The sequence below is a fragment of the Taudactylus pleione genome, unplaced genomic scaffold (genome assembly GCF_031769625.1).
Source record: "Taudactylus pleione unplaced genomic scaffold, aTauple2 ptg000897l, whole genome shotgun sequence".
NCBI classification, from domain to species: domain Eukaryota; kingdom Metazoa; phylum Chordata; class Amphibia; order Anura; family Myobatrachidae; genus Taudactylus; species Taudactylus pleione.
In genome coordinates, this window is record NW_028285298.1 from 2,402,638 (window position 1) to 2,428,280 (window position 25,643).

A 25,643-nucleotide genomic window follows, 5' to 3' on the forward strand; every position below is an offset into this window, starting at 1 on the left:
TTTTGTTCATAGGGACGAGTCTCACTTCTCCCATTGAACCGTGCCCGTTGCTGGGTTCGGCCCTTGGCATCAGCAAGGACCTGTGTTTTGATCTAGCTGTGCCAGGGACGCTTGTTGCCAGCATAGTCATACACAAAGGAGATACGCGTCAGCTGATTGTGTAACGGGAACAAGTGACGCTGTACAGATGTCGCTAAACTTTAGTGGGGATCGTCTCTTTGGCCTGGGGGTGAGTAGGAGGAGGGGGCAGTGCACGAGCCGTGAGAGCCTGGACACAAATGACATGGGGTATTATGAAACGGCCGCCTTGGCAACCAGACAATGTGCTTGGGATCTAAATGCCAGTACGCAATTCAGGACAATTCATTTACACTACAAGCAGTTTTGTTTTAGGGATTTCTCTGCCTGTGTTTTTATGACGTAAGTTTTTTATATTCCAAAAAATACTGGGCCTGATTCAGAGCCGGACGCTATTAGCGGACGCTCGTTCTAAAAGAGGGGCCGGATATTTAAATAGAGTGCTCGCTCTTTGCGGTGTGTTGACGCCTCTATGTCTGAGCGAGTGCACGAAAAATGCGCTCGCTATTTTGTAAAGACGCCCCTTTGCCGTTCGCATCACACGTCATCTCCGGTATTTATTAGATTAATCGGGTACATCGAAAGGCATCTGAACTGCTCGCAGTGCTTTTGGTAGGATTTTCTTTCCCCTAATACTGCGAGCAGTTCAGGCTAAAACACAACCAAGTGACGTGGTCGATGACGCTCCTTTACTAATTATACACTCCCATTAGACGCCCTTTTGGGCGTTAGGCACGCCTGCGTTCGTATCTCCACTCCCCCGTTTTCAAGCACCTTCCCCTGTTACCAACCACAAACGGTACATTCTGTCACTCACATTAGCAGCCCTTCGCTGTTTAGCGAGCGCACGATTTCCGACCGCAATGACTGGTTTGCGCATTACGACCCATACGCATGCGCAGTTGTGCGAACATCGCTCAGAGCGAGCGAGCGGCCGCTTACGAGCGGCTCTGAATCAGGCCCACTGTGTGCAAGCTTTGTGGTCTAATCTAGCAAGTACAGGGTTAAAAAGAGAGCAAGATTTGCAGAAATAATAATGATGATTCTTATAAGAAAGCAGTCAGACGTATACAGAAGAAGATGAGCGCTAGTCCAAGACAGTGCGTGAATAAAAAATTATTTATTAACAATAAAATGTATCTTCATATACATAACTTTAGAAGATTTAAAAACAAAGACATATAGGCATAATACAGCAATAGATATTTCTAAAGCCAGACAAACAATATAAAAAGTATCAATGTTATATTGTTTGTTTAATTATAAGCTGACACCTTGTGCTTCTTAATTAATAAGCAGAGTCAATCCGCGTACGGAGTGGTAGAGTAACGATAGTAAATAGGTTTCTTATCACTTATTGTCCTTTTTAAATGATTTAATTTTGGAATTTGCACACGTATTCCTGCTCTGACGGGAGCTAGAATGTTTATTCATCTGTCTTTAAGGGTTACTCACTATCCTGTACTATCGATTGATCTAACATGTTTTATAGTTTTACTTCCCTGCATTTTTGTTCTATAATTCAGTTATACACTGCCAGCAATAACCCGAGTTATTTCACGTGAACGCGCAGCAACACGGGTTCGTGTGCAGTGTGAAAGGGCCCCATTGAAATGGCTCGGCATTCCAACTCTGGTAACAAGCAGAGTTGTATATGAGTTCAACCCGGCTCGCGGTGCGGTGTGAACGGGTAACCTGGGTTGGGGCAACCCGGGTCCTGGTCACTGCATGGGAAAAGACGGTGCTTGGCGATGATCTCATCTCCAGGCGCTGGCTCAGCAGTGATGGCGGTGACGTCATCGACCCGGCATTATTGTTTGGTCGGACCGCCGGTCTGAAAGGGGTCTCAGCCGGGTGGCACCCTGGATGGACTTATGTATTTGTCCCGGGTGCGACCCTGCATTAGCGATGTGAAAGGGGTATGACTGGCCTGTATTATAGCATGACTGCCTGTTCTGTGATATAGTGGTATCACTTGCCTGTATTATAGCATGACTGCCTGTTCTGTGATATAGTGGTATGACTGGCCTGTATTATAGCATGACCGCCTGTTCTGTGATATAGTGGTATGACTGGCCTGTATTATAGCATGACTGCCTGTTCTGTGATATAGTGGTATCACTTGCCTGTATTGTAGCATGACTGCCTGTTCTGTGATATAGTGGTATGACTGGCCTGTATTATAGCATGACTGCCTGTTCTGTGATATAGTGGTATTACTTGCTTGTATTGTAGCATGACTGCCTGTTCTGTGATATAGTGGTATGACTGGCCTGTATTATAGCATGACTGCCTGTTCTGTGATATAGTGGTATGACTGGCCTGTATTATAGCATGACTGCCTGTTCTGTGATATAGTGGTATGACTGGCCTGTATTATAGCATGACTGCCTGTTCTGTGATATAGTGGTATTACTTGCCTATATTGTAGCATGACTGCCTGTTCTGTGATATAGTGGTATCACTTGCCTGTATTATAGCATGACTGCCTGTTCTGTGATATAGTGGTATTACTTGCCTATATTGTAGCATGACTGCCTGTTCTGTGATATAGTGGTATCACTTGCCTGTATTATAGCATGACTGCCTGTTCTGTGATATAGTGGTATGACTGGCCTGTATTATAGCATGACTGCCTGTTCTGTGATATAGTGGTATCACTGGCCTGTATTATAGCATGACTGCCTGTTCTGTGATATAGTGGTATTACTTTCCTGTATTGTAGCATGACTGCCTGTTCTGTGATATAGTGGTATCACTTGCCTGTATTGTGGCATGACTGCCTGTTCTGTGATATAGTGGTATTACTTGCCTGTATTATAGCATGACTGCCTGTTCTGTGATATAGTGGTATCACTTGCCTGTATTGTAGCATGACTGCCTGTTCTGTGATATAGTGGAATCACTGGAATGTATTGTAGCATGACTGCCTGTTCTGTGATCACTTGCCTGTATTCTACCCTCTTCACGGTCTCCCCTCACCTCTCATCTAGCTCACTATGCCTCATTACCCCATCCCCATTCTCCTTCCTCACCCTCTAACCCTCCCCGGTTCTCACTTCTTCACGTACCACGAACCCCGCCATCCTCATCCATATCTCCCCGCTGCCCTCATCTCCCTCCCATTACTACTGTGCCCCCTAGAACGCCAGATACGTTTGTAATAAATTCGTGCCCAGCCACAGCTTTTTTATATCCAACTCCTTTAACTTCAGCTTGCTTTCCCCTCCTCCCCCTGCCCTCTCCTATGGGGGACTTTCATCCACTGTACCAGCCCTGGTGACTGACCAGGTGGTGGTATGGGTTCCCTTCTTCCCTCCAGCTGCATTTCCCTAGTATTGTCACCAAACCCTCCCTCTTATTCTACTCCTTTAAGGTCACTTCTATTCACCTCTTCTCCTCACTCCGCCTTTGTGTTGCGGTCATCTACTGCCCCCCATGTACCTCTTGCCAGGTCCTTTCCCCCGTCCTCTCTCTGCAGCTCCCTCTCTTTGGGCTCTTTTCACCTCCACCCCTGGGGAGGAAATTCAGTCCCCCCCCCCTCTACATGTCTCCTTGATCCCAATCTCTCCCACCTCCTACGCTCTCTCTCCCCAAAGGTCTACTTACAACTTTGAAAGAGAAAACAATATATATGGTACTTCCCAAATAGTTTCCTGTCAAGGTCCTGTGGCGAATCCCAATGATGTAATTGACATGCAATTAATATATTCTCTCTCCTCTTTGGTGGAGGCAATCTGTCCCCTCACCTATCGATGCTGGATCCACACTGGTTTTACCTTCCAATAAGGAGACTTCAAAGATCCAGGGGAAGTGCTCTTCCCCTGGATCTTACATTGGTGGGATTCGCCACAGGACCTTGACAAGAAACTATTTGGGAAGTACCATATATATTGTTTTCTCTTTCAAAGCACCGTGCGCACTTGACCAGTCACTACTTGTTATTTCACAGATGTTCTAGTACCGAAGGGTGGTGCTGTTTGTGACGAGTTTTTTGCAGCAAAGAGGGTGTGTGAGGCGCCCGTATATACTACTTACAACTTGCCCACCTCGTCAATCTTTCCCTTTCCACTGGCTTTTTCCCATCCTTTTTCAAACCTCCCCTTGTGTCCCCCATCCTCAAAAAACACCCCTATTTTATAACCATTCAATCTCTCTCCTCCCCATCGCCTCTAAAACACTTGAGAGGCTTGTCTACACCCACGTCCCCACTTTGCTCTCAGATAACTCCCTTCTTGACCCCTCCAATCCGGCTTTCGTTCCACTGGAAGCGCCCTGACGCTAGTCGCCAATGACCTCCTCTCAGCTAAATCCAAGGGTCACTACCTTGTTCTCATTTTTCTAGACTTCTCCGCCACCTTTGACGCAGTCGACCATCTACTTCTCTCCGCTCTCTTCAATCACGGAGTCTCTGTGACAAAGTCTTCTCTTGGTTTTCCTCCTATCTCTCTAACCGTTCCTTCTCTGTGACAACCTCCACCTTGGTTTTGGAGGCCGAGGACTGTCGACTATAAATAAAATATTTTTTATATTTGTATCTTGTTATATTAGCACGCACATGCACCATTCACATTGGGTACTTATTATCTGCTTTCTCCGGCCGTTTGATTTTAAGCATCTTTCGTACTCCCAGTGAAGCCACACCTCCTATCGTGTTTATGGCGCATCTGTCCTTGTCATTTGCTGGGGAGGGGCTCATTTTCTACCTATGCAGAATTGGTTGCGTTTCGAATCTGTGGTCAACTCCTAATAGGTAGCAAAATATTATTTTATATTAGAAAAATACCGTTCTTATATTGAATGAGCAGTCAATGTATTTCCAACCTCACTTTTGTGAGTCTTTTATTTTGTTGTCTTTTCCCATTTGGCTGCATCCAGTAGTGTGGAAGTTAATGCATGATCCCTATTTTTATGACTGTGCGTAGTGTGTTCCAAAAAGTGGGTGTGTTTGTGTGTTTCCAGTGAATGGAGTTTTAAAGCATACCGGAAAAAGTGTTAGATACACTCGAAAAATAAGCAATCTAGTTGGACATACAGTAAAAGTGGTTTAAAAGAATTGAGGTTTTCTTATTCCGTATTCAAAAATAAGTTTTAAACGAGTTTATGGATTAGAGGGGGTGGCACTGTTAGCACCCCCACCTCCTCCCATTCTCCACAAAAATGACTCTATGACCACGGTCTTCTCTTTCTCTTCTAGTGGCCGTTCCAACCATGTGTGAGTCTGGAATCTTCCCTCCCGAGCCACCGAGCCCCGGCCCCTATTACGGAGAGTGCTCTGATGCCTACTACCAAGTGGACCGTTGGCAGAAGCTTCGGACGGCCGTCAGGAAGCTGGAATTCTGGGAGAGCTTCACTGCCGAGCCGATAGGAAGTGGATTCTTCTCCAAAGTTTATAAAGTAAGAGAAATACCATTAGTTTCTAGTTGGACCTGTACCAATGTATGAATCATGGGTTAGGCCTCTTTTTAAATCTTGGGTAAAATGTTGTGCATGGCACTGTGTACCCACCTTTAATATAGAGAATGGAAGGGTCCTTAGGGATGACCTAATTAATATGTAATTACTTTATTTGAGGTCTCTTTAATGGTCGAATTAGCTTTTCGTACCAAAGACCAATACAGAGGACTAGGGGTCATCGGTAAGGAGTTTTCATCATTGGCATAGAAAAGGTTCTTTACGGTAAGGGCGGCCAATCTCTAGAATTCCATCACACAGGAGGAGGTGATACCAAATTCGCGAACACTATTCATAAAATGGATTTTATGGCTAACTTAGAAGAAATTGAGGCCCTCATTCAGAGCCGCTCGCTATTTGCGGTCGTTCGTTCTAAAACAAGGGGTGGCTATTCAAATGAGCCGTTCGCTCATTGCGGTCTGTTCACGCCTCTAAGTCTGAACGAGCGAGCAAAACTTGCGGTTGTTATTTTGAAAAATACGCCCCCTTGCCGCTCGCACCATACGTCATGTCCGCTATTTATTAGATCGAGTACATCGAACAGCGTATGAACTGCTCGCTATTCTTGTGGTTGGTTTTTTCAACCGCTATTTTGCGAGCAGTTCAGAGTTAAAAAAACCAAGTGACGTGGTCAATGACGCTGCTTTATTAATTATGCACTCCCTTTAAAACGCCCGTTTTGACCTTTAAGCACGCCTGCGTTCTAATTCCACTCCCCCGTTTTCAAGCACCTTCCCCTGTTACCACCCACATACGCCTCCTTCTGTCACTCAAAATAGCAGGCATTCGCTATTTAGCGAACACACGATTTTCGGCCGCACTGACTAGTTCGCGCATGCGTATTACAATCCGTACGCATGCGCAGTTGGGCGAACATCGCTCAGTGCGAACGAGCGGCCACTTAAGAGCAGCTCTGAATGAGGGCCTGAATTTGTAAGCTCAACTAATAGATTGGGGAGCTTCTCCGGTTGGCATTTTATGGTTTGGAAGGGTTTTCCCCATGAGGGTAAACTGGTGAGATCACTGCCCTATTCACTGAAGACATCTACTGCAAACGCTCTAAGCTATAGGCAATGGGCCTGATTTAGGGGTCTATTTACTAAGCAGTGTTAGGAGACAGAGTGATAAGGTGCCAGCCAATCAGCTCCCAACTGTCATCTCACAGGCTGAGTTTGAAAAATGACAGTTGGGAGCTGATTGGCTGGCACCTTATCACTTTTCACTCTGTTTCCTAACACTGCTTAGTAACTAGACCCCATAGAGATTTACGCAATGCTTATATTTACGCAGATTGAACTTTTTAGCCATTCGCATGCATGAAACCCGTACAGCGATTGGAACGCGGTTTGGCTCACACAGAGGATTAACTCGCAAAGTGAGCGACAAGTAGTCAGCGTTTGGTGGAGGTAACGGAGGGGGGGGCGGCTAGGCAAACGCTGGCATGTCGGGACTGTTTAAACACCATTTCATGGGTGTGCATAAATTAGCCATTGCAGTCTCATACTATACATTAGAGAGCTCAGTGTCTCAGGAGAGCTGAGACAGGTCAGACTTCACTTCAGAAGCTGCGTGGCTGCCCGATCTGCGTCGATGTTACCGATGTTTGCGCTGTTGTGCGATGTTGGACGGATATGAGAAGGCAGCAGTGGGTGCCTATGCTCAGGTGAGCTTTAGAAGACATGAGCAAATTTTCGCAATTGCGAACCGTAAGAGATCTCCGTTGCAATTGCATTAGCGTAAATCTCTGAACCTTGCCCAATGTAATTGGCTAATTAATGATAACTGTTGTCTATAAAGTGCAGAACGGCTTTAAAATCCTCTCAGTGCCCACAGACTTCACACTCAGTAAGGCCTGTTTTTTACCTAATTGTACAGAAAATACCTCCTGTTATCATTTTCCAGATGTTGACTGAAATAGGAAAAGCGATTTGAATAAAAAATGTAAGGCTTATGTAATAGCATGCGAGACGCAGGCAGAGCGCGATACTGGCCAGTCTACCTGTGTTTTTAAAGTGGCAATCATTTAAAAGGCTCCTATTTAAATGATTGCTGCTTTAAACATACGCGCAGACTCCCTGGAACCGCCCTCGTGTCTGTGTCTCGCAGGCTATTACATAAAGCCCCTACATCTATCCATGTAAGTTACCATCACCTAGCTGTGCCCCATATCTGTGTAGCCAAATCAGACGTATTCGCGTACATTTGCGCTCTTTTCCATGCTATGCATGGTCAGTTATAAAAAATAAAATAATAACAGATACGTTGTTGTAGTCGCGCCAAACAGCCCCTCTTGTGTCGTCTTTGTGTTTTGTTCGCACGAAAATGTATCTTATTGCGATGTGACTAAGATGCACTGATTAATTTCATATGCAACATTTGTATATCTGCAGTGTTCACTCTAGGTCCAGCGCCAGACCTTGAGAAAAGGCACTTCAGGCGCTCGCGTGCGTGTGTCGAATAAGGGACGTGGCCACAAGAAAAGGACGCACGTCTTTAAGACGCGCCCCTTTTCATCACTCTTGGGGGTGTGCCCGGCACTTACGGAAATGCCGTACTGCCCCCAAGCTCTGCCTTCACTGCAAGTAGATGCTGGGCGCGTGCGCACGGCATCTATCCACTGGCAGTGATCGCTACACCGCAGTTTTCCCCGCCCGCGGGACACTGTGGCCCGTGGTTGGGGACGGCACCCGCAGGCTGTTTTTTTTTTTTTTTTTACTGGGGCACCGCGAAAAGGGGCAGGGTGCATTCTGCTAAAACAGCCTAGCGGGAACACTATATCTGTGTGCGAGTGAGTCTGAATACATTTACATAGTGCTACAATAAGCAGCCGCTTTTTTTCCACGCCAAGTACGTTCGGCGCTAGCAGAGATGCACGGGAACTGGCTTCTTACTTATGCCAAGTGTCTTGCGCAGTATGGTGTAATGAGGCTAGATGTATGAGCGCACATCTGTATGTGCCTATAAGTTACGCCGAGGATATTCTCCTTTAATGAATGGCAGGATACTTGTTTGACTTTAAAAAAAAAAAAAAGACTTGAATAAATTCTCTCAGTCATAATAGTGTTCAGGGACAATGAACTCTCAATATATTTATTTTTAAAATTAAGTAGTGAATTAAACAACGCTCTGTTAAGCTGCAGCCCTGTTAGACAGAGGAAAGTTTACAATATACAGTCTTGTTCCGTCTAGTACCTTCTTTATAGGAGTTCCTTTGTTTTCCTTAGCAGGATTTTCACTTACTAATTAACGCCCATTTTTATTGAATGCCAGCAAGCCTAGTCTGCTGCACTAAAGCGTCCGACGCACGATCGGACCCGCTAGTCAGGCACTGTGGTGGTTACAGATTGCCAGTCTTTATATTTTCTTTCTCGAACACAATGGGTTATGTTGTCTGCGCTGGTTGACTTAGGGTTAATAAGCACACACTGCCGCTATTTAAATATTTATTGTCTTCTTGGTGATGCGAGACCAAGCAGGCAGTGACATTGTGCTCTGCGGAGGGGATGTAACGTAAGCCGAGTGTAGTCGTTACAGTGAAACAATGGGTCACCGGAATGGTGGCGTGTTAAGTCAGTGGATGGAGCGCTTCGGTAGATTACGGTTTACATCTCGTTTTTCATCCCATTCTTGTTCCTCTGCTCTCTACCAACAGTCGTGTTACTAGTCGCTGTGCCTTGGATCAGCTTAGATCTTTTGGGGGTTTGTTTTATGGTTTATGCCTCTGGCAAATATATGGTTAAAATTAAGTATCTAATTTTATTCTACAAATGTGCTGAATAGGATACTAAAAAATGTCCATGTGATGTGATTTTTACCAACAGACCATACTCTCCCAGGACTCAAATCTGACACAGTTTATCCAATCTTGGGAGTAGTAGATCAGAGCTGGGAATGATTAGGGCACATCCATGGCATGTCTTATTTGGCCCCACATTTCAAATGGACAATTAAAGTTTATCCATTGTTTGGACGCAATGCCGTGTTATAGTCAGAACCAGTATTCGTGAGTCAGTGGTGTCACTGGATCCAAGGAAATTGATAGGCTGCCGTCTCCATAAATGTTGGTTCAGAGCACAAAATGGCCGCCTCCACGGTTTGCAAATTTTCTGACAGGATATGGTATGAATACTGCCCAGTCTTGCAATTTAATGATTTAAGAAACTATTGTCAGCGGCATGTGAAATGCACATTTAAATGTTGTAGTCGATTTGAAATATTTATACTTCTTAACTTTTTGGGGTCTATTTACTAAGCAGTGTTAGGAGAACAGAGTGGAAAGTGATAAGGTGCCAGCCAATCAGCTCCCAACTGTCATCTCACAGGCTGTGTTTGAAAAATGACAGGAGCTGATTGGCTGGCACCTTATCACTTTCTTATCACTTTCCACTCTGTCTCCTAACACTGCTAAGTAAATAGACCCCTTTGTTTTGCATGGCTCCCTGGCTGTTATCACTCTGCAAATGCGATAATTCTGTACTTCAGACAGTAATCTCGTATCCGCTATTCCTTGCTTCAAAATATATTGCAGAGTAATCTATTCAGCATGGCTTTTACTTTAAGGAGCTTTGAACCATAGGTCAGGATATCTTCTAACACAGTGGATTCCTTGTCGGTCGATAGGCTTTTACTTCAGACTCTAGTGTTACATTTTTACCATCATTACCACCAAAGACAGGTCTGTATATGTACAAACCCATAAAATAAGGTTACATGCTGTCACTTACTCACTTAATAAACATGTCTGATGATTTGGGCAGGACCGACACACCTCTAGTCTGTTCTGTCAGTCGCGTGTACGATGGATAAATTAATGACCATGTTCCATGGCTGCTGGCGGTTTTATCGTCAACAAGTATTGTGTCAGATTTTGCCTCAGAAGTGTTCACGTACTGATACAGGCAACACCCATCGCTCGCACTTCTCTGTACGCAGAAAGCAAAATGCTTTGCAGAAACTCAGTATAATAAAACAGAAATATATCTCTCTGGAGTGACAAACGGGATCAAACCTCTATTTCAGGCTTTTTTAAGGATCGAGACAAAATGTACGTCGATATCTGTCCTAACATGAAAGAAACCAGACTTCTAGCACACCTCTAGGCGTTGTAAACCTACAAGCTCTAGCATGCTCTTCCAGATAGCTGACAGGGTATGCTGAGATCTGTAGTTTCCTAACGTGTGAAGAGCCACAGGGTGTCCAGGCCATGTGTTTAGTACAAATATGTTGTTTTGGAATCAGTATGATTTACCACCGGCCTCATGGCCAGCGGCTCAAATCCCGACAGCGGAAGCCCGGTAGGGGTGAATATCCCCACTGCTAATTCAGGTAAGTACCACTAACCTAATTCCCTACCCTAACTCTCCTTTGGGGGTGCCTAACCCTAACCTCCCCCCCCAAGTGCTTAATCCTAACCCCCCTCTAAGTGCCTAAACCTACCCCCCCCTTCCCCGCAGCCTAAGTCTCCCGGGGGGGGGGCCTAACCCTAACCCCCCCTTCCCTTCGCTTAACCAAAGCCCCCCCGCGCGGCTGTCCGCGCCTGGCTTACCTTCGATCGGGATGCCGGGTGTCGCGCTTCCGGCGTAGGTAAATTGACAGGCGTCGGGACTTTGACGTCTGTCATTAGACCCTTGCCGGGATTAGACAATACCGTTGTCTTATGCCTAGCGTCTTTGCGCTGTATGGCGCAAGATGCTTGGTGTGTCTTAAGCTGGGTACACATTAGACGATATGTGTACCCAGCGATGCAAAGGGCGATGTGCCGACATATCGGGCGGCCAGTACATATTAGACGGTCTGGCGCCTGACCGCCCAATGTGTCAGCACCAGCCGCATCCCGCTGCATGGGGTCGTCTGTCACGTTCTCAGATTGAACTGACTTGACGATGCGACTGACGCGCAAACGGGAGCGCACATGGCCCGACATAGAGCGTACACATTAGGCGACTTTGACAATATATCGGACTTATCTATCGGATCGGCCAAAATATTGTCTACTGTGTACCCAGCTTTAGACTCATTGACACGGGTACAAAATCGGAAATTTTCCTAGATATTGCGTCTTGATTGCATTGCAGACAAAGTCGCTCACCGTGTACTAGAGAGATTGCTAGGTTGCGGCTTTTTGTCGCACAGGAATTGGTACATCACACATACAAAGACGCAGATTAAGCACAATGGAGTGTGGCGGGAGGAATAGCCATGGCCGCTTGTATCGGAATCCTCTTTACACAGATTTGAGTCTTTTGCGGACCATACATCAGCACCGCAATTCCCTGCCCCAACGCTGATTCGTGGGGGTATCGTAAATATTGCATGTTAAAAATTGGGCAGCACAGATGGTGTAATGATTAGTATTACTACCTCACAGCACTGAGCTTGGTGGTTTGATTCTCACTAAGGCTCTAAGGGCGGGATGTACTAAAGGGGAAAACGCGGTAAAACCCCCGAAAATTAAGTTTTCGGGGGTTTTATCGCATTCCCCGAATGTACTAAGCATTCTGCTGCTTCGCGTCCCTAGGTAACGCCACCTTCAGGTGACGTTACCTAATAGAGGCCTATGGGCTTCTTAATACAACGCTCCTGGCAGGGAGGGATCCGATCGGATCCCTCCCATAAGCCCCCGTGGCCCGCGTCCTTCTGCACATGCGCAAAAGGACTTCTGGGTGTTCAACCCGGAAGTCTCTCTGCCCGGCAGCATCCTTTGCGAAATCCTTGGTACATACCGCGGTAATGAACCACGTTATGTACGCGAAGTCAGGGGGGATGCACCGCATCGCGGAAGCCATGCTTAGTACATCACGCCCTAACTGTGTGGAGTTTGTATGTTCTCCCTGTGCTTGTGTGGGTTTTCTCCGGGTGCTCCGGTTTCCTCTCACACTCCAAAAATATATAGGTAGGTCAATTGGCACCCAACAAAAAATGAACCCCAGTGTGTATGTGTGTGTGTGTGTGTGTATATGTATATATATATATATATGTATATATATATATATATATATATATATATATATATATAAAATGTGTGTGTGTGTGTGTGAGCATGTGATAGGGAATATAGATTGTAAGTTCCACTGGGGCAGGGACTGATGTGAATGGCCAAATACTCTATGTAAAGCGCTGCGGAATATGTGTGCGCTGTGTAAATAACTGCTAATAGATAAAAATCCCTCCAATAATCCCGGGCCCAGGTAATTAATACCCCCTGATTATTTAACCTCTAAGGGGCACATCCACTAGCAGATAGTGGAACTTTGTAATCGTACAGTCGTTCCCCATCCCTTGTAGTGCAGGCACCCTCCCTCATCCCTGAACATGGCCAATCTGTCATTACCGGCAGATTGACCGGCATGTTCAGGCGATGATTGTTGTCGGAAACGACCAGCGGGAGCGCGAATCGCTGGTTGTTTCCGGCATTATAGTGCCCGATTTGTGCATGATTAATGAGCGATTGAACGATAACGACATCGCTCATTAATATCGCCTAGTGGATGTGTGCCTTAACTTACCAAAATCACCCTCTGTGGGATGCAGACCCATAGTTGTCTAACATTTGTTGTTCTCCACGGTACGGCCCACTTACAAACCACAGAAATGCGCGTAATCACTGCTGCCTTATTTGTCAAATGCGTCTACTTGTACGGCTGTCGCATTTTAGATGCGCATCCAACCTGACCCAACATTTGCGGATTGGGAAATACCCTGGAAATTAACCTCCTGTGAACAATAAAGACGGCACGTCGGAGTCCATCTTGCTGCCGAATTGGGACAACCATATCCGTTAATAGTTCATTTGTCAGTTTATCCCCTAAAATACTGCATGGTTTACTATGATTTGTGTCTTAAATGAATCAGGAGAATGTGCGGACACTAAGGGTCCCCCTTTAGGAGTATAGTGGCGTAGAAACACATGAGGATGAACATTTACGCCATACCCTACTGCGTTTTATACCTGGAGGGAAGGTCCAAATGAAAACTGCAGGGGACATGAAAGCACTCGGACCCTCACTGCGCAGAGCGGTGATTTCCCGTTATTGGGCAGCGGTGGCCCGTGTCATGATGATGGCAATAATGTGATCTGGTGGGTGGGTCACTTCATTGGAAAAGTGTTTGAGGTCAGGGAGCGTGATCTAAATTCCTTTGCAGTCAGTGAGAGCTCCCCGTAATGCACGAGTCTCCCGGACATTCTTGGAAAGTACCAGATATGATTTACACTTGTGGAGCAAAATCTGTTGAACTCTAAATTTAGGCCCAGTGTGTCTGATTAATGCTCTCCTTTATCTAGTTCAGTATATTAAAACAAGCGGCTTATCGTTAATTATTGGAAATGACCGTTTACACGGATTTATTGTGTAGAGCTCCCATCGAATTGATCAATATAACGCTTAAGGTGCATACACACGTAACGAATTTTTGAACGATTTAACTATAACGACGTCGTTATCATCCAATCGTTGAAAAAAATAGTTCAGTTATAACGATGAACGATTATCGTTCATGCGCGTTCCCGTTTGTAGTTCATTCTGACTGACCAACTGAACGATTTCCATTAAGGGAAGTTACAAAAATCGTTTGTAGTTCAAAAAAATCGTTCATTACACTTTAAAAAAATCTAACAGAAAATCGTTCATAAAATCGTTAGAAACAAAATCGTTGTGTGTGTATGCAGCTTTAGGGTTAGAAACTCGGCCTGTGCATTTTGCCATACGGCACTCTCACCGTCTTATTCGGTTGCACAGATTATCAGCACACAGAGCGATCCAGCCGTCAGATTCACCACGGAACAGCGCCAAAGTTACGCTTCTTCCTGAGTTACTTTAATATGCTAATCGGGGTGTAATCATTTTAAAATAAACATTAATAACCTTTTAATGGGTTTCAAAGTGACAAAGAAGAAACCTAACAGACTCTTATTATTACACGTTAGTATCGTGGTAGCGAGGCTGTGTGCAGCGCCATCATTACACAACTACAAGCCATGGGGAACAATAGCGATGAGGAAGGACTTTGACAGTAGGAGCGTACAATGGAGATGGCACAGGACTGCCCGGCATGCTGTCAGTGTATAGATCTTCATAACAAGCCATACTCCAACATTACTCAAGTTAATGAACAACTGAAATTCCCTTCCAAGTTCTGGGAACCGAGGCTGCTGGCGGAAGCTTTTCTGTATGTTGTGTAATATAATATTAAAGAATTACTTATTGTCATATCGCTGCCTGGGTATGAATTGGGTCCAGCGTTCTCTGTTCCTGGATGTCCTGCCACCTTCTCTGTATTCTGCTATAGAACAAAGTCTCTCTTGTGTTCCTGTACAATACACAATGTGCGTGTTCTGTCCGAGTATTATTCCATACCATGCACAGCTCCTATATATGCAAATATCATTCAGTTATGTAACATAAAGCAGCTCCTGTTCTGTATATTAGTCTAGGCATACATATATGTCAGTACGTAGTGGTGACCAGGAAGATTTAGAGGTCTATTTACTAAGCCTTGGATGGAGATAAAGTGAACGGATATAAAGTACCAGCCAATCAGCTCCTAACTGCCATGTCACAGGCTGTGTTTGAATAATGACAGTTAGGAGCTGGTTGGCTGGCACCTAACCATAGGGCCCCATTTTACCAACACTCTTCATTACCAGCGGCATATTTTGTTTAGCATCACAGTGATACTGACAAATATGTTGTTAGTATGTAACATTACTCTTTCGATTTCCCCTCCTCGGCGGCAACCTCCTCGCTGTTGCTGGCAGCCTGCCACTGTTTTGTCATGCGCGGCGGGCAGTCTGCACATGCGCAAGACGCTTTCACCTGGAGTGGTCCCGGCAGTGTCTGGAAGGCTTTGCTGAAGCCAGCTATGGGGACCGTAACGCTCTCGCTATCTGTAGATGGCGTAAGCAATACAGTGACAAACAGTGATAATTAATGCCGGGTACACAGTAGACGATATGTCGGCCGGATCGGACGACATTTCGAGCACAATCTAGTGTGTACCTGCTATGTCTCGGGCGATGCGCGCTCAGCGATATCGTCGTCCGACAGGCGTCATCATTAGCATGGCCCCCCGCCGTCGCTTCGTCGCTGCTGGCACCAGCAAGCGTTTACGCACTTGCCGATACCGGCATCCCGCCCGGTCCCGTTGCTTACAAGGTCGGTACACACTAGACATAGTCTAGTGCGTACCAGCCCTTTAGCTTCCTGCTGTTTATTAAATGCTGAAAGGAGTACATTGCCTCTGTATCGGGGTTATGTCTTGTTAAATGGCGCCCTTAGTTTAGAAGACGCAGCGCTGCCTGGCAACCCTGTTTATTTTGGTTGCTCTGCGTCTGGTGACGCAACGCTTTGTTCAGCTATGGTACTCCACAGCAGAAAACTGTTTTATATATCTATGAGCAATTCCTGAGCGATTGTTGTTTTTATTTGGGGGGGGGGGTGGGGGGGGTGTTTCTACCAGTCCTTATAATCCTTACTCTAAAAACAGAGAATCTGAGGTACAAATCGTCGCTTAAGAGCTTTGTGCGCCAGGTAACTTTTTGATACGTGATTTTGACATGATAAGGAGCTGTATCAAGCCATGGAGAAGTCGCCCAAAGCGACCAATCAGCTTCTACCTTAATTCAAAGACTGTGCCAGATAAATGACATTTAAAAGCTGATTGGTTGATTTGGGCGACTTCTCTACTTCATGTCTTGATGCCTCTCCCCCTACAGTTGCAGATAGACTGCATCGCCGCTGAAATCTGGGGTACCTGATAACTGCTAGGCACGTGAGGCCTACACGCTATTGTTAAGCAGTGACTTGTGTATCCATGTCACTATCCTGCGTGTTAATCCTCCACATTGCTGGAAGCATGCACAGTGGTGCTTTCTAGCAGCGTAAAATCATGGCAGACCACCTCCTTTATCAACAAGTGATATTCTTGTTAACACGTTACTAATCTTAAATGGTGCTCCAACCAATCAGCTCCTAACTGTCATGTGTTTGAAAAATGACAGTGAGGAGCTGATTGGTTGGAGCACCGTTTAAGATTAGTAACGAGTGATAACCAGAATATCACTCGTTGATAAATGAGGTGCGTAGCGCCTTAATGGAGGATATGGGAGCGGAACCGTTCTCTCTGTGTGGGGCTGTATCCCGCTGTCTGTGAAATAGGAAGCAGCGGGGCGAATACAGTGCGGACACACACAAAAAGGCCTAACTCATGGGGGTGTCGCGGACGTGTAGACAAGACACACATGCTTTTTGGCTTTTTTATTTGCCAAAATCTGATGATCTCCTCTGGTATCTGATACAGGGAAATGACATGTACCACGGATATTTTTATCTCCTAGAACTTCCCAGCACTAATTGTTAGGCAATTGCTGCGCCATAGACGGTATAACAGGTTTTTTGTCTTGTTGGAATATAGCCAAGAGCTGTAACACGGAGCTAATCAGATCGGTTTCTACATTTCCATATGTGATATTATTAATGGGTAACTCGCCCCAAAGTTTAAAAAAAATTAAAAATTGAACCCTGGGCATTTTAGGAATTCATACGGGAGACCGATGGCGGCATCTGAATCCCGACAGGGGCGCTCGGTAAGTATCCTAACCTTCACCTCCTTAAACCTCCCTTCCTGCACCATAACCCTCCCCGTTTAGTGCCTAAACCTAACCTTCCCCTCTTGGTGCCTAAACCTAACCCCCCCTTAGTGCCTAAACCCTAACATCCCCCCCCCTTCCCGCAGCCTAACCCTAACCCCCTCCCGGTAGTACCTAAACCTAACCCCTCCCCCCCCGTGGATCAAGCTTTGGAGAGAGAGTTGTCCAAGCATCCAATCAGCTTCTTTAACTAGCGCAGTCTATTGCTGGGTGCACATTATGCGATATATCATTCATACAGCCGACAAATGATATATCATACAATCCATCGATTCATGTGTACACGCGATATATCCGTTCACAGATATATTGTGTCCGCCGTGAAGCACGCATATGCATTATATCTTGCAAATATTGTGCCGACAATGACATCACAACTGGGTGGGCAAATTTAAATGTCCACCCAGTTGTGATATCTGGCCAGACCTATCAAACGGACTATTGGTAAGTGTGTATGCATATCAAATTGGCCGACTGGTCGGCCAGGTGTGTACCCCACATATGAAATTACAGAAGCTGATTTTTTTTTTTAGCCCGTGAAATTGAACGTTGTTATGGTCTCCACCATGTTCACACAGTGTCCCTCAATTTGCCTCTGAATAGTGCAGGGTAGGCATTACACCTTTCTGACTTTGGCTCCCACTGTTGCAGGTGTCTCATGGCGCGGGCTCCAAGAGCATGGTGGTCAAGATTTATAAAAAAGATGTGGATGAGGAGGGAATTGTCCGAGAAATATCTCTGCTGCAGAAATTGTCTCATCCCAACATTGTGAGGTAAGAGTCGTCGTCTTTTTTTTTTTTCATTTGTAGTTTGTTGCCTACGTTACAAGGGGGAAGATATTACTCATTGCAGTTTAGGCAGGTGACGTGTTTATTGTATGTAAATATTAAGGTCACCCTAACCTCAAATTGTTTCTTGCTTAAGCACGCCAAGTCTAGAAAAGGTTTTTTTTTATTTACTTCAAACTTTATTAGGGTATTGCTAAACAGACATTTTGTTGGGAATGGGATACAACATAAAGTAGGGGATAAGGATTAAGAGTACAAGCTGCAACAAACACACACACAAAAGAACAGACTAGCAAAGGAAAAAATGTTGATTCAAAAGCTGAACTAACGAAACGTACAGAATCTCAGCGTTCCACAAAAAGCTCTGGTAGAAGATGGTTACATGGTAGTGCTACAGGCGTGTCCTCATACATCTAGCCTCAACACGCCATGCGGTGCGAGATGCCTGGCGCCAAGTCCCGTGCTACTCTACTAGCACAGGGGCATCGATTTTGCAGAAAATGCGTCTTCGTTGCAAACTTATGTACTAGGAGGCACCATGAGACTGTGCTGATTGATATGCGACACTTGTGTTACCTTTGTGCGACTTAGGGGTTTATTTACTAAGCAGTGTAAGGAGACAGAGTGAAAAGTGATAAGGTGCCAGCCAATCAGCTCCCAACTGTCATTTTTCAAAAACAGCCTGTGAGATGACAGTCGGGAGCTGATTGGCTGGCACCTTATCACTTTCTTATCACTTTTCACTCTGTCTACTAACACTGCTTAGTAAATAGACCCCCCAAGTCTGTATATGAAGCACAATGTAACTTGGCGTGGAAAAAAAGCAGCGGCCGCTCCATCGTAGCACTTTGTATATAGCTTCAGACTCAGTCGCACACAGACACATAATTGTCGTATATCAGATTAATGAGCACTGTGTCCTGGTGCATCCTAGTCACATCACTTTGCGACTATGTATTTTTAAAAAGAAAAAAAAGGCCCGGCACTAGTGGAGTAGCACCGGACCTGGAGTGAGAGAGTGACCTGGTGCAGTCGTGCCAAACAGCCCGATAGGGGCTGTTTAGCACGACCGCAGCAATGATGTATAAGGACTCATCTGTATATGGAGAGGAGAGACAGGGAATGATAGCAAGGACAATAGGGGGTGTAAACAAACAGAAGGTAAAGGGCAATGTCTTCAGCCCACATAAGCATCTATGGGCCCAAATGTAATAGCCCGTAATTTGCTATTACATTTGGGAGGGTGGGACAACTAATTACTTGGACAGGGGCTTGTCTGAGGGGCTCGGCGGATCCCGGGCCAGCTGTAGAGGAGCATAAATGCCCGCTTTGTGGTGACGCGGCTAGTATTTTTAATTTTTATATTCAGGGCGGCAGTGGCCACGCCTTTGGCTTTGATCAAAACCTCATGCATCACCAAATTGTGAATTGTAAAACAACGGGGTCTCCACGTCCAGCACACACTCTGGTAACCCCATTTAAATGAATGGAAAAATCTTCAAGATTTGTAAAATAATGATGGTAAAATAACATAAAGTGGAAATAATTTTTTGTTTTATGTTATTATTGTTGGTTTGTGGTGAGAAAATCTACCTCCTATTTCTAGATCTTTAAAACAAAAATAACAATATTTAACAATTTTTTTTTTCTTTTTTTACATTGTTTCATTTACCTTAGGTATCTTGGTATATGTGTGAAGGATGAGAAACTGTATCCGATCCTGGAGGTAAGATTATTAAGGACCGTTATTTTATGGCACATGGAATTGAACACCTGATTCCCACACAAATCTATCTGTACGTGTACATTGCATTAATACCTAGGGACTGAAGCAGGCGAAGTCTATGATAAATACTGTCTCATTTCTAAACCGACTTGTTTGCACTGTAGCACCGTTGCCCATCAGTTACTAAAAGGGGAAGTACGTTATCTGTGAGGCAGGCCGCCATGTTAGGTGGGAGGAGCTTCTTTAACAGAGCAGGCACAGTGTGACTGACAGCTTGCCATACCTGAGCTCTTCCATTAAGGTGTCTTTTGGGCATTTATGTTTTAATTGAATAGATTTTATTTCAGTTTTTAGGTCTAAAATGAATCAGAGACTTAAAAAGTTTTGCAAGAATGCTAACAACCAGCCAATCACAGTAGATCTTCCATATCTTGGGCTCCTCCTTTTTTAGAATCCATTCAACTCCTCCCTAAAACTTGTGAATGTTCTTTTTTTTCTCTGTTATAAGTGCTGTTTGTTTAAGTAAATCTCCTGCATCTAAATTATTTTTCTATAGTTGTCTAACGTCCAGTTCTTTGTTTGTGCACTCAGTACGTGAACGGGGGCTGCCTGGAGGAGTTACTGGCCTGCAAAGAGATATTCCTGAGTTGGAAGGAGAAAGTGGACCTGTCATGTGACATCAGCAGGGGGATGGTCTATCTGCACTCCAAAAATATTTACCACCGAGACCTGAACTCTAAGGTAACTTTGATGTTCCCGCTACCGCTGACCCCGGAGGCCACAGCCTGTAAGGAATTATAATGCCGGATGTAACATTATACGTTATACAGTTTGGCCGCACAATGCATAGAACTGGAAACGACTGGGATTCCGCATTAGAGGTCTGTGAGCGATGCTCGGGCTGAGCTGTGTTTTTGTCCCTGTATTGGAATGACTCGGCTGTTACTTCCCATAGCGGATATAGATCAGTCCTGGTTCAGTCCCGGTAGGGAGTCTCAGAGCTTGCTGCATGCTGTACATTATTAATGATTTATGTTCTTTGATACATATTTTATTGTGAGACATTTGCACAGTAACTGGAAATATAGTAAATTATTTGGATTTTTTTTTTCCCCTATAAGGAGATAAATAATTTCTCTCAGCGTATAAAGGGGGAGATGTATCACACCAAATCAGTGTCTAGTTGTCGTCGTTTTACAGGCTGCGTTTGAAAAATGACAGAAGCTGATTGGTTGGTACTTTATCTCTCGAAGGGTTGATACATCTCCCTCAAAATCAGTTGTCGCAGTTTTGAATTTTATTGAGTTGGTCACTTGAGCGTTTGTTATTTTCTTCCCTAGAAAGAAATTAGAAATTTATAAAAAGTAGTGTAAAGGGACCACGTTTTGTTCATAGGAAACGTCCCTGTTATATGGTGTCAGAATATAGCTTTTCATCCAGTGATCCCAGGCTAATATGATGAATACATTCATGTGTATAATAATGGCTATCTGCAGGGCTCTGTCTTCTTCCAGTCACCGTATCCGTTCACACTGTATCCTTGTCACATCTATTACCTAGTGACCTCTAACTTACCCTCCCACCTGGCCGTCACCCTCCCAGTCCTTGGCCTGTCTCATCTCCACCCTCCCAGTCCTTTGGCACGCCCCATCTCCACCCTCCCAGTCCTTTGGCACGTCTCATCTCCACCCTCCCAGTCCTTTGGCACGTCTCATCTCCACCCTCCCAGTCCTTTGGCACGTCTCATCTCCACCCTCCCAGTCCTTTGGCACGTCTCATCTCCACCCTCCCAGTCCTTTGGCACGTCTCATCTCCACCCTCCCAGTCCTTTGGCACACCCCATCTCCACCCTCCCCGTCCTTTGGCACGCCCCATCTCCACCCTCCCCGTCCTTTGGCACGCCCCATCTCCACCCTCCCCGTCCTTTGGCACGCCCCATCTCCACCCTCCCAGTCCTTTGGCACGCCCCATCTCCACCCTCCCAGTCCTTTGGCACGTTTCATCTCCACCCTCCCAGTCCTTTGGCACTTCTCATCTCCACCCTCCCAGTCCTTTGGCACTTCTCATTTCCACCCTCCCAGTTCTTTCGCAAGTCTCATTTCCACCCTCTCGTCTTCACCCTTCCACTCCTTACCACCCTCTCATCTCCAACCTCCAGTCCTTGGCACATCTCATCTTCACCCTCCAGTCCTTGACACATCTCATCTAAACCCTCTCATCTTCACCCTTCCAGTCCTTGGCACATCTCACCACCCTTCCATTCCTTGACACATCACATCTCCAACCTCTCATCTCCACCCTCTCATCTTCACCCTTCCAGTCCTTGGCACATCTCATCTCCACCTTCCGGTCCTTGGCACATCTCATCTCCACCTTCCTAGCCTTGAGCACATTTCAACTCAACTCACCAAGACTTTGGCACATTTCATCTAATATTTCTCAGACCTTGGCACCGCTCAGCTAAACCCTCATGGCACATCTGTCCTCTACGCTCCCGGCCCTTGGCACGTCTTATCTCTGCCCTCCACTATTTAGAAAGTCTGTCCTCCACCCTCACGACTGTCCTTCGCCCTCCTGACCCTTGGCACGTCTGTTCTTCGCCCTCCCGGCCCTTGGCATGCCTGACGCACGCCCTCCCGGCCCTTTAAGATATGTGGTCAATGGAGGAGATGTAGTTACCCTGTCCATGCTTTCAGTGCTTGCACTCGCCCTGTAGTATCATGGGAATAATTTGCATATTTTTATTGAGAGTTTAATGTTTATTTCACAGAACTGTCTAATTCGGGTGACTCCGCGGGGCAGAGAGGGCGTGGTAACTGATTTTGGCCTGGCCCGTGAAGTCGAGCTGCCTCTGAAGAACGGCGAAAGGAAACTGTCCCTTGTGGGGTCTGCCTTCTGGATGGCCCCTGAAATGCTCCGCGGAGAACCGTACGACCGCAAGGTTTGTTATTACAGAAGACGCAGGTCTCAATGATCTCGTTAGTAGATTGTAGAGATGCGTTCACGTTCTGGCCATTGCAAGTCGATTTGGCAAACCCAATATTTTTGATTTCTCATAAGAAATGATTTTGGCCCAAACTGCCCTGTGTTTCCCTAATTTTCACTATATACAGCACCAGAGAGTCACCGTCCTCGCCATCAAGGGGGAAATGTTCAGATCTAATATAGCTGCTAATTTCTTTTAGGTTGACGTTTTCTCTTTTGGGATTGTCCTGTGTGAAATTCTTGCTCGAATTCCCGCTGATCCAGAGATTCTGCCCAGAACGCAGGTAAGATCAGCACACAGAGATGTGTCTGCAGGGGAGCCGAGTGGGGGTGGAGCGGGTACTGATTACCCGGATCTGCTGGAGAGGCCCAACGATTGCATTTTTCAGGGTTTTTTTTTTTTTAGAAGGTGTAGCCACATCTCTGATTTCCCCCCCACCCCCTTCCCATTACCCATCTCTCAGCAGCCCTGGTTGTCTGTAGTACTTTGCAGATTAAGGTTTAGTCATTGGCTGCACACAGTAGGCAGCCATTTTCTGTGCATTGTCATGAGAATGCTGATCTAATTATTGATTCAGCCCACAAAATGGCTGCCTTCACCGTGTGAAAACATGAAGTAGTTTTGTATTTCTAATTTTATTTTTTGTGAGCTAAAAGAACGTGCCGAATGTGATGCTCTGACCTTTCTTCTACCTTTATTAGGACTACGGCCTAGATGCTGTCGCTTTTCAAGCACTGGTCAGAGATTGCCCCAAACGGGTCCTGGAGTTGGCAGCTAGTTGTTGTCGGGTGAGTATCCCCCACAAAGTCTATTGCTTATAATGGCATATAGTCCTTATAGGTCAGTCCGTTGTTTCCAGAGCTTGCCGTAACCCAGTGATTCCCAACCTCGGTCCTCAAGGCACACTAACAGTCCTGGTTTTGGTGATATCCATGCTAAAGCACAGATGGTTTAATCAAAATAACTGAGGTACTAATTAAGTTGCCTGTGCTTAAGTATGGCTATCCTTAAAACCTGGACTGTTAGTGTGCCTTGAGGACCGTGGTTGGGAACCCCTGCCGTAACCTGAGAGAATATCATGGGCAACATTCTGTGATAATGATTGTAATCAAAATATAAACTTAAATAATTGCACTGGTTACGTGCTGTCACCCATAGCAACCAACCATAAAAACCGATCGGAACCTGACATTAATTTTGGTATAACTTACAAAGACCTCTGGTTGGTCACCTGTGCATCAAATTTTAAGAGTATCTCCTATTGTGTTCCATAGCTAGCCTGGAGGGCACAGTGGCCCCCGCTGTGTGCAAGGGCCACTTCATAACACCTTCTCCCTTCTTATACCACAGCTTGAGGCATTTAAGAGGCCGTCGTTCAGCGAGGTCCTGGATGAATTGGAGGACACCGCAGAGACGTTAGAGTCCCCTACAGACCTCCAGAACTCCTGCTGAGGACCCAACGTGTACTGTCACCTGTAAATAACTGTACAGACGGACTACAGATTCCATGGAGAGATCCGGAAAAATATAAATAATAGCTATTTGTATTTATTGAACGGTTTTGTTTTGTTTTTGTACATTTGACGTTTTCAGAAGACTCCTCCCTGATTTTGCCCATGGATGATGGTACCGGTTACCCGTCTGCATCTCGGAATGCTCTATTCATCTCAATTTACGGGGGGGAAGAAGGATTTAATTTTAAGATCCGCTATACAACTTTATTTGTCTTTTTTTCAACAGTCGCAACTGAGCAATTTTGAAATCTCTTAGACGTTTCATGTCATGGGTTCTATAGTGCTCGTACCCATCTGTAATATTGTCCTCATCTGTTAAATCAGTGCCTTATTCCTGTTATTCCGCAGCTGGAATATACCTTGGCATCTGTCTATTTGAAAAGTCATTGGGGTTCATGTAAGAGCCTGTGCGCTGGAGGCATTGGCGAGTTCCCGGCGAGACTGCCCGATAATTTTAAAAGGCGAAACCAACCTGGTTTTGGCTTCGAAGTGGTAGCCCCTTTTAAACATCGGTCAATCTCGCCGGGAACTCAGAGATACCTGCATCGCACAGGCTGTTACATTTACCCCATAGGGGGTAGGATCCAATTAAATGCAAAGTATGAGTAATGTGGCATTGGTATCGTGAGTGAACGCTGGCCACGGAACCCTACATCTTCCCTATATCATGCATTTTACTTTACACCCTTGGGGGTGTGCAGTAAAATATAAGATAACAGGTTATCGCATATACAGGTTATATGCACAATGGACATCGCCCGTACCTTGAATCAGAACTTGCGACCTAACATGGCACTTAGTTGAATTGCCCCCATAGAGTACAGTATCGCTTGAGATTGTCAGGAATTGTGGGAGCCTCCAGCTGCATATCCTAGATTAGAAAATAAAGATGTTTGGTTGCTATGGGAAACACCACCGCACTTACTGTACACCATTACCTGAAGCCCAGGAGGGCTGATTTTTCTTTTACACTTTACAAGTATACAAAGCTGTGAATGCTCTTTACTGCCAAGTAACTTCCCTTTATGGATACAGATAAATCGTATACACTGCGAGGAGCAGTGACCGTGTTATGCCTTCGGCCCCTCCTCACAATGACTGGAGCCGGAGGGAACACTCCTGGGATAACGTGTTGCTGTGATTATTTAATTTCTCCATGCAGATAGGGACGCTCCTCTGTTTGGAGTCTTTGTACGTCCGTTCCTCTGTGTAAAATAAATTCAATATTTTCTTTTTTTTTATTCTATGTGCGTGTTTCATTTGAGTGGCCACATATTGGTTCTCTTTTAATAACGTAATATATTAGACTGATTTTTTTCCTTTTGATGGCAAGACCAGAAATAAAAAAGCAAAAAACTTTACAGAAGGTTTATCATCCGTTTTCCATACGTTTTTACCTTAAAGCTGCAGAAGCTGTAAAAAGTTTATCTGTCACTAGGTGGCACTGCTGCTC

General features: G+C 45.3%; 1 protein-coding gene across 2 annotated transcripts in view; it reads left to right on the forward strand.

Annotated features, from left to right (window-relative positions):
* The window catches only part of LOC148474072 (dual specificity testis-specific protein kinase 1-like), a 43,325-nt gene extending 17,900 nt beyond the window's left edge, over positions 1-25,425 (forward strand). For both annotated transcript variants that reach the window (XM_088459106.1, XM_088459104.1), the window contains exons 2-9: positions 5,276-5,475; positions 17,828-17,949; positions 19,642-19,690; positions 20,282-20,431; positions 22,461-22,631; positions 22,876-22,959; positions 23,378-23,464; positions 24,027-25,425. In XM_088459106.1, the coding sequence (XP_088315232.1) occupies positions 5,290-5,475; positions 17,828-17,949; positions 19,642-19,690; positions 20,282-20,431; positions 22,461-22,631; positions 22,876-22,959; positions 23,378-23,464; positions 24,027-24,128 (951 nt within the window). In that variant the 5' untranslated portion in view covers positions 5,276-5,289 and the 3' untranslated portion in view covers positions 24,129-25,425. The remainder of the gene's footprint in view (positions 1-5,275; positions 5,476-17,827; positions 17,950-19,641; positions 19,691-20,281; positions 20,432-22,460; positions 22,632-22,875; positions 22,960-23,377; positions 23,465-24,026) is intronic.
* The last annotated feature ends 218 nt before the right edge of the window (positions 25,426-25,643 follow it).